This window comes from Crocuta crocuta, unplaced genomic scaffold (genome assembly GCF_008692635.1).
Source record: "Crocuta crocuta isolate KB4526 unplaced genomic scaffold, BGI_CrCroc_1.0 scaffold220, whole genome shotgun sequence".
NCBI classification, from domain to species: domain Eukaryota; kingdom Metazoa; phylum Chordata; class Mammalia; order Carnivora; family Hyaenidae; genus Crocuta; species Crocuta crocuta.
The window spans coordinates 146,349-160,815 of NW_027526949.1; the positions used below are offsets into that span (position 1 = coordinate 146,349).

Consider the following 14,467-nt stretch of genomic DNA (forward strand, 5'->3'; position numbering starts at 1 on the left):
CTTTCTGGTAAGTTAAAAAAAAAAGTACCATAAGAAACTCAAACGCTATGCAGTTATGGACTCATTTACCACAGGGACGAGGTGGTGAGTAATCAAATGAGATGTGCATGGCCTGAAGATGAGGGTTCACAGTAACCATGGGATAATTTATCTTCCTGAGCCCTTGTATCCCATCTATATATTGTGATTGAAAACAGTACCTATGTCAGAGTTTTCTTTGAGGAAGGAAATGATACTATGTCTAGAATAGAATTACATTAATAGTAAATCACTGTACAATTCTAGTCATTAATAATGGTTCTTAAATATATAATATAAACATTTATCCTCAAGAGGCTGGGTTCAAATCATTAACCAAAAAAAAAAAAAAAAGATGGCATTTATTAGATCTTTAGAATACATGCATGATTATTATATAATTTTAAGCATTATATATAATTTCTAATATATTTTTGACCCATAAATGACTACTCTTTACCTATCTGAAAAATGAAACATAGCATATCTTGTTTGATGTCAGGCAAAGCTAAATAGACAGTTACTACTTTCAAAATTATTGTTCTATTCACCCTCTCAGCAGTAGCTTCAGAAAACACTAACTTCCTACATTTGTATTTATAACAAAAATATAAGGTAAAAATAAAGAGAAATAACCACTGTTTTCCACTTCTAGAGAACAGTTTCCCTCTAGTTAGCCTATGTATTAGACTTTCTAGTGAGATTTTATTGAAACATAAAGATTCCAGGGCTACAAAATCTGAAAACCATTGGTGCATAATGACATCCAGCATTTGACTGCTAGTGACATGAAATCTTCAGTTTCAGGACTGCTCTACACTCCCCTCTCTGAGAGATCAGAGGTATATGTGTGGGAATGGTGTGTGCGGGTGGAAGCTCCGCTCTGGGAGCACCCAGATAATGTATCTGAAAACTTTAGGGTGAACAGGAGTGTTTATTCTCCTTCGCTGTATTTGTGCGTGGCCTCATCTGGCATAAGCAGATGGTTTGTGACATTGCTAAAGGCATATTCAAGGGCATAATTAGTCCGAAGGCCAGTAGAAAAGCTTTAACTATCTTCAGATTAGTTTACTCAATCAAGCACTGCAGAAGAGGGTACATAAAACACATAATCAGAAAGAAAACAGCACAACAAAATGTTTGAATGCTTAATTTGAGATTAAAGCTATCAAATAATTTAAAGCTACATGAATATCTTTTTTCTCTTAATAAAAATATTTATAAATTGGGGCTCCTGGGTGGCTTAGTCGGTTAAGCGTCCGACTTTCGCTTAGGTCATGATCTCGCGGTTCGTGGGTTCGAGCCCCGCGTCGGGCTCTGTGCTGACTGCCAGCTCAGACCCGGGAGCCTGTTTCGGTCTGTGACTCCCTCTCTCTCTGACCCTCCCCTGCTCATGCTGTCTCTCTCTCTCCTAGAAAAAAAAAAAAATTTATAAATTGTCTGATTACTTGGGTCAGAGAATATGAAATATTACTGCTGTTCAGTTTCTGGTAGCATTTTAAAAAGATTAAAATATATTGGTGCAAAATAACATTTCTATAAATTTCTTAGCTATGATCAAATGACAACGTTAACTCTGGCATTCAGGAACAAACTAAGTGTGTTTTAGATGTTGCAAAATCTTTTCTTATTTTTTCTAGAGCATGCAATAATTAATGGATATTTAATGTTCTTGGTTTATCGGTTTATTGACATCAATTTGGTGTCTTATTTTAAAATATGTGCATTATGAAGAAGGCTATCCTTTTTTTTACTATATTCATTTTTTTCTTAGCTTTTCTTTAGTGTGGTAATATGCTTAGAGTAACAGGCAAAATGTATTAAAATGCCACAGTAAACACTGTAGGACACTGATGGTAAAGAATGACTAAAAATTATTTCATAGATTATTCTGAAAAATAGTGTTTTCCTTAAAAACTTTTTTTAAGTTAATTTATTTTTTTAATTTACATCCAAGTTAGCATATAGTGCAACAATGATTTCAGGAGTAGATCCCTTAATTCCCCTTACCCATTTAGCTCATCCCCCCCACAACCCATCCAGTAACCCTCTGTCTGTTCTCAATATTTAAGAGTCTGTTATGTTTTTGTCTGCCTCCCTGATTTTATATTACTTTTGCTTCCCTTTCCTTATGTTCATCTGTTTTGTATCTTAAAGTCCTCAGATGAGTGAAGTCATATATTTGTCTTTCTCTGACTGACTAATTTCACTTAGCGTAATACCTCTAGTTTCATCCACGTAGTTGCAAATGGCAAGATTTCATTCTGTTTGATTGCTGAGTAATACTCCATTACACACACACACACACACACACACACACACACACACACTGCATCTTCTTTATCCATTCATCCGTCGATGGACATTTGGGCTTTTTATCTTACAAAATGTTTCATAGGCACATTTGTCATGAACTACACAAAATAAAACACTGAATTACTTCCAAAGCCAATCGTAAGCCAAAGCCATGAGAAACACTGGAGACATTATTCATTTAAAAGAATCTAAATCGAATTAGGATAAACATTGTAGCGAGAAAAAAAAAGGAACACAGCATACCTGGTACAGAAGTGTGTCCAACATACTGATGCTGAACACCCTCCCAGCAGCAAAAGGCAGTCGAAACATAAAGGCCAAATTAGAACCCTTCTCTCGTTCTTTCTGTTCAGAAATTTGAAATAGAAAAATTTGTGAGGATTCTATATTTTATGCTTTTCTACTTAAGTTTTCCTGATAAATGTGAAGAAGATATTTTCATTAAAGAGTTGGTAGCTACGAATGTACATTACTTCACACACTGTGTTGGGTGTATATAACTGCATTTTTAATATGTCCCTTTAATTTTCATAACCAAGTTTTCTTCGCCAATTAAAGTACCCAATAATTAAGGTTCATCCTCTCATATGTAAACATGTATCTACTCTTTCTTTTAAGTTTTTATTTAAATTCCAGTTAGTTAACATACAATGTAATATTGGTTTCAGGTTTAGAATTTAGTGATTCAACACTTACTTAGACACTGGGTGCTCATCACAAGTGCCCTCCTTAGTCCCCATCACCTATTTCACCCACCCCCCACCCACCTCCCTTCTGGTAACCATCAGTTTGTTCTCTGTCGTTAAAATATTGACTCTTCATAAATATATCTACAAAAGACTTGACGTAATGTAGTAAAAAGAACAAACACGATAAAGATTTTAATAAAATGTAAAAAAAATCTAACACCACATAAAGTATCATAACACCTGGAAATTTTGCATTTGGATATTCTCCTATGTGAGAACACAAAAATAGGCAGGTAGGAGCCACCACATCCAGTGGTTTCCAACTTTCTGTCATCTGAGTTTTCATTTCTCTAAATACCTTTTAAGTCGTGCCAGCCACACCAAACTGCAGCTAAGCTCTTTAAGTGCCAAAGAAAGAAAGAAAGAAAGAAAGAAAGAAAGAAAGAAAGAAAGAAAAAAACTGTGTGTGTGTGTGTGTGTGTGTATTACAGTGTATGGGAGTTTCTTTTGAAAAATTCTGTTGCTATTAACCTCCCTTAATAAATGAAGACATGAGAGCAAATACTTGTGTGAGATTGTAAGGAGTTTCATAAATTAATCTTTTACTTAGTAAACAGTAATCTCAAAAATGCTGGTTTCATTTGTTACCAGCTTTCCTTGGAAAAGATAGATACAGCTAAGCAAATAAAAAAATCAGCCTTGCTCTGTAAGGCAAAGGAAGTAAGCTCCCATTTCTAAAGCAGCAAATTTGGAGGCTCCTCAAAGGAAGGGAAGCCTCCTATACCCGGATTTTAAAACTGCGTGCAAAAGAGCACTGCTCAAGGAATAAAGGGGACTACCGCTGTTGCTTATTATGAAGCCATGAGGGTGAATTGACCCCTGGGCTTCCCCTGGACAAACAGATGAGGTCTGTCCAAGAGCCCTTCCTCTTGGACATTCGAGGCCCTTCCAAGTAGCGACAAAAGATAGTACACCACATCCATCCCATCCATCTGGTTGAGAAGACTGTCCAGACTACAAGAATATCCTCACTTGATATTGTAGGGAGAGGGCAAAAGGAAAAGTAAGCAAGTGGTGCCCCAATTTTTGTCTGTGTTCATTACATCATAGTATATTCTCTAATTTAGGAGCCTGGATGTCAAGAATGCTTAGTTTGAATGGTACGTGTAGGTGGTTTGGAGATGACTTCTCACTTCTTCCCAGCATGGATATTGATGAGTCAGATTGGCTGTCTGGTGAAATACAAAACTTCCTTCCCCGGATTCAGATTCCACCTCACAGTAGATAATACCTTCATCTTAGAGCATTCACTGTTCTTAATGTCAGCTCTGCAAATCCTCCTCATTCTCTAAATGGTTATTATGCTTTACACCATCAGAAAAAAACTTTCACACCCAGGGATGCTGCCCTTCTCTGTGTGTGAATAATTCTGCATTTGTGATTTACTGTCTTTTTTAGTATTAACTTTCCTTACAGCAGAGAAAAAACACCAAAGATCCTATAGTGCAATTTTTGAGGTCTACCAATTTTAACGTTATAAGAGCTCAAGTAACTCATTTCATCTTGATGAGAATACATTCCACAATTTCTTTCCTCTAGACAATAAACAAGTTGGAATAATTTCTTAAACCTCCCTTTATAAATGTCATTTTCATATATGGGTAAAGAAAGAATTATACATACTAATACTTAGTCTTACCATCCATTCCGGTGTGATTCTTGTGACAACATCATTTATCTACCTTTCTGTATCTCAAAAACAACACATAAACTAGCAGTTATACATTGGCAGTGCACAGTCCAAATTGGAACTACAGGGAGTGTCATTTGGCCTGCATGAATTTACTAAGGCTTAATAAGTTCCAACATTTAACCTAAGAGTCTAAGTTTCTGATTCCTTTTAAATTTGGAAAATCTGATATCATAGGTCATGTCAACAACTGGCCATAATTGAAAGCATCTGCTTCCTTTTAGATTCATTCTTTCTTACATATGATTCCCTTTTATCTATATCACCTGCTTGCAAATGTTCAGGTTCTCGGTTTCCACTTCGGAAGATAAGATACTTAGTTGGAAATGAGTCAAGGGATCTGTTAGCTCATACCTTGTTTAAACAGTAACTTATATCAGAAGTAACACAGTAAAATAAAAACACGTTTACAATGTGTGTTAAGTTAAGAAAAAAATAGAAGAGAGATTTGACTATTCCCGTGGCTTTGGAAAAAAACAAAGCAGTGCAATCAAGAAACACTTATCCATTAACTCTTATGTATCAGGCACTGAACTGGGTTGATAGGATGCAAAGATAATTAACAGAAGACTCCAATTTTGCAGGTAGTCATAGTTTTACTTAAAAGACAGACTTAAAATCAAACATTTACAAAGCCATGTGATGTGAGCCTGTAGAAGTTTAAGTCTCAGGAGGATGCAGATGGTGTCGGAGATGAAATGACATCAGAGTAGAGCCTTAAAAGACAAGCTTGCCAAACAAATAAGAAGCAATCATGCATTCCATCTGCATGATCTTATTACTTCTGCTTTTTTTTTTATAGGAGATTTTAAATATTTACACTTTCATTAGCTTTGGTTTTGAGAAAAGCAACACTTATTCCTTCTTGTAGTTCTATAAAACTATAAAATAAGTTACATGCATTTACTTTTAAAAAATAAAAGTTCAGTACCATTTAATGTTGTTCAAAAGTTGTAACTCATAAAACACAACTATCGTTTTAAAAATTAATAAAATAGGCTAAATCAAGATAATGCCTATGACAAGGTGAGGCCTGAAAAACAAAACAGCTTGTGACATACAGGTACCTCACTGAAAAGAGATCAAGAATTAGAACCAAATAAAATATCTGCAGAAGCAGTTGTCAGTCGCCGCTGGGGAAATTTTGGAAGAGAAAAGGTTAGAAAATAATACTGACACAATAATTAAAGGAGAAACTCCACTCTGGCTAGATGATCAGCATAGACATGATGTTTTGAAGGGTACTTAAAAAAAGAGTTTGCTTTATTTTCATCAAGCATGAAAAGTATCATTCAAGAGATTGTTAAGTAAGGAAGCCTATGAATTTAAAGGTAATATTTAAATATTTGAATCCATGGAAGATAAACGAAGAATGCATAAATTTCCTGTGGAAGTTTTATGGCATAGGCTATCCATAAAATTTATGTCATGATTTTTAAAAATTAACAGGAGCTGAAATGAATGGCTCACTGGTGAGTCTGGACTATTTTTGGTTTTCAGACTACTTCCAAAAGATTCTTCCATGTGTTCTGCTTAAGTAGGTTATAATCACATGAACACATAATGAATTTTTGTTACAATTGTCCTCATGTTGTAACATTCAAAATTGGGACCCCAGAGACCAAAGTCATTTTCAAAGTAAAATTATAATCGTGTATGAATATACCATTGTCTGTTTGATATATTAAAAATAAACTGTCATAAGTTTAGTTGCACAATTTGATGACACTATTTGAAACTTCTTGAATAAAATTTAAGAAAGTTACATAAACAAATTAAGAAAATATAGTGATTACAGACAGAACAAAAAAAATTAAAGAATAACTAAAGTTACTGGAAACTAAATATTTTTTGCAAAAAAACCCCAAAGAATATTGAAATGTCTGTATTCAATTAATTTGATAGAGTTTGTTTATGATAGTAAATTTATTACAAGTAGGAACAGGTCTATTGGGACTACTAGATCCCTATTATATTACTTGAAGGGATTTGAAGGAGGATTTTGAACTACAAAATAAAATATGAGTTTTATATCGTGGAATAATTTATGGACAACAGAAGGTAAGCTAATTATTTGGAATATTTTCTGAGTCTGTGTTTAGTCAAATCAAGCTACATATAATGACAGGATTAAGGATAGACACTTTCAAGAAACTTCTCTACAGTTTATGCCATATCGAAAAATATTTAAGATTAACTAACTTACAAATAAGTGTTCACTTTATCAATATAATAAATCTGGTACTGTGCTTACATCAAAGTTTTGAAATGACACGGTTTTTCTACTTGAACTGTGACTTGAGCTTTTATACAACTTAGCATTGCAAACATGAAGCCTTTTTTAAAAGCCTAAGTTATGCTTTGTCTAATTTTTTGGAAAACATTGAGGAAGACTGGCATTAGTTCTTCTTTAAATATTTGGTGGAATTCCCCCAAAGACATATATATATGATCCTGAGCTTTTCTTTGTTGGGAGGATTTTATTACTAATCCAATCTCCACACTAGTTACAAGTCTTTGCAAGACTTTGTATTTTTTCATGATTTAGTGTAGGTAGGTCATAGGTTTCTTGGAATTTATTCCCTTCTTCCAGGTCTAGTTTCTTGGTGTATAATTGTTCATAGCAGCTCTTACAATCTTTTTACATTTCTGCAGCATCATTTGTAATCTCTTCTTTAATTTTTGATTTTATTTTATTTGCGTTTTCTCTTTTTTTTCCTTGTCTAGCTAAGGATTTGCCATCTTAAACATTTAAAGAATTAAAGCCAGTCTGTCTCAAACTCTCCCAAAAAATCAATTAGGAGGAAATATTCCCCATTTGTTTTATGAGGCCAGCACAAACAAAGACACCACAAGAAAGGAAAACTACAGGTCAATATCCTTGATGAGTGCAGATGCAGAAATCCTCAACATAATACTAGCAAACCTAATCTAACATCATATTAAAAATAGCATAGGCCATGATCAACTGGGATTTTTCCCTTAGATGCAAGTATACTTCAACATATGCAAATAAATTAATGTAATACACCACATTCACAGAATAAATAAAAATCTGATGATCATATCAATAGATTCAGAAAAAGCCTTTGATAAAATTCAACACCCTTTTGTGATAAAAACTCCCAACAGACTAAATATAGAAGGAATGTACTTCAATTTAATAAAAGCCATTTATAACAAACCCACAGTTAACATCATACTTAACAGTGAAAAACTGAAACTTTTTTCTTTAAGATCAAGAACATGGCAAGGATATTCATTTTTGCCACTTTTATTAAAAGTAGTGCTGAAAGTACTAGCCAGAGCAATTAGGCAGGAAAAAGAAAGAAGAGGCATCCAAATCAAAAAAGAAGAAGTAAAATGATCTGTTTGCACATGATACCTTATATATAGAAAAGACTAAAGACTAAGTCCTAAAGACTCCATAAAAAAACAAACAAACAACCTATTAGAACTAATAAAAACAATTTGGTAGAATTGCATGACACTAAATCAGCGTACATAAATCAGTTGCCTTTTTTCCCACCAACAGCAAACTTATCTGGAAAGGAAATTAGGAAAACAACCTTTTTATAAAAGCACTAAAAAGAAAAAAAATACTTAACAATGAACTTAACTAAGGAGGTCAAATACTTATATACTGAAAACTACAAAACATAGAAGCAAGAAATTAAGAAATGAAAACATATTCTGTATTCACAAGTTAGAAGACCTAATATTTTTTAAATATCCATACTACTTAAAATGATGTACAGATTCAGTGAAATCCTGTTAAAAATCCTCATGACATTTTTTACAGAAATAGAAAAAAATAATTCTAAAATTCCTATGGAATCACAATATTCTGAAATAACCAAAGCAATCTTGAGAAAGCAAAGCAAAGCAGGAACTATCATACTTTCTAATTTCAAAATATATTACAAAGCTACATTTATCAAAACAGTATGCTATTGGCATAAAAACAGACATATAGACAAGTGGAACAGAACAGAAAGCCCAGATATATACATAATAAGGAAAGGACAGTCTTTTCAACAAATGGCTCTGGAAAAACATGCAAAAGAGTGAAATTGGACCCTAATTTTATAGCATACACAAAAATCACCTCAAAATGCTTAAAGACTTAAATGTATGACATGAAATTTTTTGTAGTTTTAAAGGTTTATACCTTCAGAAGAAAACATAGGTGAAAGCTTCATGACATTGATCTTAGCAATGATTTTATGGATATGACTCCAAATGCACAGTCAACAAAAATAAAAATACACAATTGGGACTACACCAAACTAAAAAAGCTGTGTACAGCAAAGGAAACCATCAACAGAATAAAGGGCAGACTACAGAATCAGAGAAAATATTTGCAAGCCACATATCTGGCAACAGGTTAATATCCAAAATATACAAGGAAATCTTACAACTCAATAGTAAACAACAACAACAACAAATAACTCAATTAAAAATGACTTAAGAACTTGAATGAATGTTTCTCCAAAGAAGAACTACCAATTCAACAGCTATATGAAAAGAATGCATATCACTATTTATCAGGGGGAATTAAAAGGATAATGATATATCATCTCACACCTAACGGGATGGCTATTATAAAAAAAAAAAAGCTAGTGAGGATGTAGAGAACTTGGAACCCTTGTAAACTGTTGGTAGGAATGTAAAAATGTTCACTGTAAAACACACACACACAAAATGAAAAAACAGTATGGGAGTTCTTTAAAAAAATTAAAAATAGATCTACCATATGATCCAGTAATGACATTTCTGGGTTTTTACCCCCCCAAAATTAAAATCAGGACCATGAAGAGATATTAGTACTCATGTTCACTGCAGCAGTATTCACAATGCCAAGATATAGAAACAACCTAAATGTCCATGAACAGTTGAATGGATAAAGAAAATGTGGTATAATCATGCAGTAGAATACCATCCAGTCCTAAGAAGGAAGGAAATTCTGCAATATGCAGCAACATGGATCGACCTAAGGAACACTAGGCAAAGTGAAATAAGCTAGTCACAGAAAGACAGATACTACGGGATTCTTACTCATATGAAGTATCTAAATTAGTCAAATTCATAGAATCAGAGTGTGAAATGGTGGTTACCAGGGACTAGGGGAATCTGGCAATGGGGAGTTAATGGTCTACAGGCATAAAATTTCAATCAAGCAAAATGAATAAGCTCTAAAGATCTGTTGTACAATATTGCGCCTATAGTCAACAATAACATATTGCACACTTAAAAATTTACTAAGAAGGAAAATCTCATATTAAGTGTTCTTTCTAAAACAAATTAAATAAAAAATTACTCAGAAGCACCTATTTCTTTCTAACTCTTTGGCTACCAATCTTATTCCCTTCGTGTATATATTTGTTCGGTATGGATAACTACAGATGGCTTCCTGTGGTCAGTGCCTGTCAAGGGTTCTTATTGTAGTTTGGGCCTTGAAACAGAGGGTTGATTAAGGGTATTGTCTTCTCTGACTCTGGATTCAAAAATGAGTTGTGCCTTGTAACCAAACAAAGTAAAACAACTAAATAATGATAGAAATACTTATTAATATAGAGGGGGAAGTAATAAGAAAAGACAACATTGGTTTAAACTGCTTGTCTAGTGTGATATTCATTTTAATACTTCAAATATAAAATATACTCAACAGTTATCATCGTCACCCTAGATGGCATTTTTTGTGATTCCCCGGCATTTTTAAAAAATTTTTAATGTTTTATTTATTTCTGAGAGAGAGAGAGAGAGAGACAGCGTGAGCAGGGAAGGGTCAGAAAGAGAGGGAGACACAGAATTTGAAACAGGCTCCAGGCTCTGAGCTAGCTGTCAGCACAGAGCCCGACATGGGACTCGAACCCATGAACCATGAGATCATGACCTGAGCTGAAGTTAGATGCTTAACTGACTCAGCCAACCAGGCACCCTGGCCCCGGCATTTTTTTTTTTTTAACTCACCAAGAAATGAAATAGATTCTGCACTCTCTTTCTCTCTCATATGTATATTTGTATCTACACTTATATCTATATGTATCCAAGCTTATTAAAAGACAAATAATTGCTGGCCTCCTTGAAAACAATAAATAATCACTATATTATTTATCTTCATAAATTATTTAACTGTATACAACTATAAAATTTTAATAATTGAACTTTTATAACTTGTCAGTTATATAAATTCTTTACTTTATTGCACTTGCTATTTCATTTCTAATAGTTTTAAGAGTTTGATACATGTTTTCATATTTACAATATACACATACATGGCTGCTTTGTGGCATCATTTCAGGGGAAGCCACTTACATCACAGTTTCTATGTACTTCCTAGACTGTGTCCTGTGCAACTTTATTGGTCAAATGTCAAGGCTTTTGTTTTAGTCCGTTGGGCTGCTATCATAGAATACCACAGACTGGGTAGCTTATCACCAACAGAAATTTATTTCTCATGGTGTTGGAGGCTAAGAAGTACAAGATGAAGGTGCCAGGAGATTTAGTGTCTGGCGAAAGCCCACTTTCTGGTTCATAGACAGACATCTTCTCCCTGTGTCCTCACATGATAGAAGAGTTCTCTGGGGTATCTTTTATAAAAGCACCACCTTCACGCACCTTTTATAAAAGGCTCCACCCTCACGACCTACTCACCTCCCAGAAGCCCTACTTCCTAACATCAACACATCAGGGGTTAGGTTTCAACCTATGAATTTGGAGGGAGGGGACACATTCAGTCTATGGAAACTTCAGACATATTGTATGAAATCATAAATCATAGTACTATGAACATTCTTAATAGATAAATTTGCACATAAAATAATTATCCACAGGGGCACCTGGGTGACTCAGCTGGTTAAGCATCTGACACTTGATTTTGGCCCAGGTCATGATCTCACGATTTATGAGATGGAGGCCTGCATCGATCCCAGCACTGACAGTACAGAACCATCTTGAGACTCTCTCCTGTCTCTCTGCTCCTCACCCCACTTGTGCTCTCTCTCTCAAAAACAAATAAACATTAAAAAGATATTAGTAATTATCCACACAAATAACATTTTATCACTCCTCTAGAGTGGATTAGGTAATGCTTTTCTACATTTAAAAGAAATAGAAACTAATATCAACATTCTCTTCAAATTCTTTCTGGACCAGTATGGGAAAAGGTAAGTATTTTCTTCAAAACAGGATAAAAAACTTTCCTAATGAATCAAATCCAGTGTAGGCAGCTAACACCAAACTTTCATTCAGCCATTCTAGTACTTTGATTATGAATAAAAAGTAGTTAGAAAAAAAAGGTCATGTGTTATGTTTTTTCCTATATATCTATGCCTCCCTTCCATGTATTTATTCTATTGGAAACCTTTAGCATTTAGCAAGGTATTTGGCTCATAACATGTGCTTAGTAAATATTTATTGGCTTGAATTTAAATTAAGAATATGTAAAATTTGCCTTCTTGTTTTTACACAGTGGATATATTACAAAAATAATTCTGATAGTCTCCACTTGCTTCTCCCAGAAGCTGTCTCCAATTTTTATCATTTTCCTCTATCACTGACTACAAAGTGATATGATTTACAGACATGACTCTTTGCAGTCTGACACCAATTCTGTAACACCAACTCGATGTCCTACAATTCAGTTTGATTATGACACTACCAAGAGTTGACTCAGACCCCACAGGTTGAGGGCTCAGTCCCACAAGACTATTCCCAGCCAAAAGTCTCATGTGTCTCCAAGGAAACTGTACTTCTGTCCAGACTGCTATAAATTTGGGTCTGTCTACAGCCTCTTCAGTTTTGATAATTTGCTAGAATGCTGAGAGGACTCATGAAAATGCTATATTTAATAATTATCATTTTATTATAAAGAATGAAAATGAATGGTGGATAAGAAGGTAAAGTACAGACAGCAAGTCTGGAAGGATCCCAGGCACAGGGGCTCTGTCTCCCTAAAGTCAGGACACGCTCCTTTCTTGGTACGTCAATATGTTGACCTACCAGGAAGCTCTCGAATCTTCATTTTTCAGGTTTTATCAATTTCATTATGTAGACATGATTAATTAAGTCATTGGCCAGGTGATTAAACCCAATGTCCAGCCCCTCTTCTGTCCCTGGAGGTTTGGAAGGTGATGAAGACATTGAAATTCTATATTCTACATTCAATATTCTAATCATGAGGTTGCTTTTTTCTGGTTCTCATCCTGAAGCTATCTCCTCCATGAGTTGCCTCCTTAGCATAAAATCAGGTATGATTGAAAGACATGAACAACAAAAGACAATCTTATCACTCATAAATTCGAAGACTTTTTGAAGCTCTGTGTGAGGATCCAGGGACAAAGACCAAATATATATTATTATTATACCACACTATTCAACTCACATTTTCATTACTTTGCCTCTTACATCAGTGTGCAATTACCATATGATTGCACAAGTGTAATTATGATCATTATTGGGGAATGGTGATAGTTCAAAAGCAATTTTAAAGGAAGCAGTTTTAAAGCAAATTGTGCCATAAGGATGAATAAAAGGCTTTTTTATGAAATGCATCAAGACAAGGGAGATGAAATGAGACTTCAGAGGAAATGAGATCAAAATTTCTCTTTTTAATATTGTTGTCCTCCTCTTCTCTGTTTCCTTATTACCTGTAACATTTTCCATCTCTGCTTAACTCCAACACAGTGTTTCTGATGGCTGTTACACTTATTTTGTTAGGGGAAGTGTCAATGACCCAACATGACCAATGTCCAAATGTGGGAAGTAATACTGGGAAAATACTGGCAGTAATGAGACTATCCAAAACAAAAAGAATAATGTAAAGCAAAACAACTCAAGAACAAAAGTAGACAACAACAAAACAAAGATCGGATGAAGAGAAAATGCCAACTAAAGCACTTAAGGTTCAGAAAATGTCTTGACAGATTGCACACATTTGAAAAAAATCAGTGTGATATATTGCATGTGACAGAAAATGTTGATTGTCCACCAAAATCCATTTCCCAATTCTTCTTAGGCACATGACTGAATTACATTTCCCAGTCTCCCTTGAGGTTGGGTCTGGCCACACGATTGAGTTCTAGCCAATGGCATATAGATGGAAGTTTATTTGCCATTCCCAGTCCTGGCCCATAAGCTTCTACCTGTTTAATATTGGTGTGTATATACTGTTATTTGCTGCCTTTAGTTGGGCATTACAAGGACAGTTGCTCAGGCAAGAGCTAGTTTCAAGTAGAGGCTAAAAATAAGCATGTACCTTGGAGATTAGGAGCTGCCAGTATTTAAAAATTATGTGCTTCTAAATGCCAACAGCATAGGAGAAAACTGAAACAAGGCACTGAACCACAAAAGTCCAACCCAACACTATTATCTCAATAACCTCAAGGCAGCTTCCAAGGAGATAGGGAGATGCGTGGATTGAGACAATGAAATAAAATTCTTAAAAATTATAGTTTAAGAAAGAATTTTGAAGATGGTCTGGCCATAAAAATTTATGGAAGTAAATATACCAGAAGTTTATCAAATTTTTGAGAGAAATTAGCAGATGAGTCTGAAATACCATTAGACTTTAAATGTCTTGGGCAAAAATGCTTTCACAAACTTAAAATATCTTTAGATTTTTTTCAAATTTGCATTAGCAATAAGCAGGATACAAAACTCACACAGGATGCAAGAAGTATATACTCCCAAA

At 34.4% G+C, this 14,467-nt stretch overlaps 1 protein-coding gene across 3 annotated transcripts in view; it reads right to left on the reverse strand.

The window, feature by feature from the left end:
• KCNT2 (potassium sodium-activated channel subfamily T member 2) overlaps positions 1-14,467 on the reverse strand; it is a 360,386-nt gene that overhangs the window by 53,993 nt on the left and 291,926 nt on the right. For all 3 annotated transcript variants that reach the window (XM_077771185.1, XM_077770578.1, XM_077769973.1), the window contains one exon: positions 2,578-2,679. In XM_077771185.1, the coding sequence (XP_077627311.1) occupies positions 2,578-2,679 (102 nt within the window). The remainder of the gene's footprint in view (positions 1-2,577; positions 2,680-14,467) is intronic.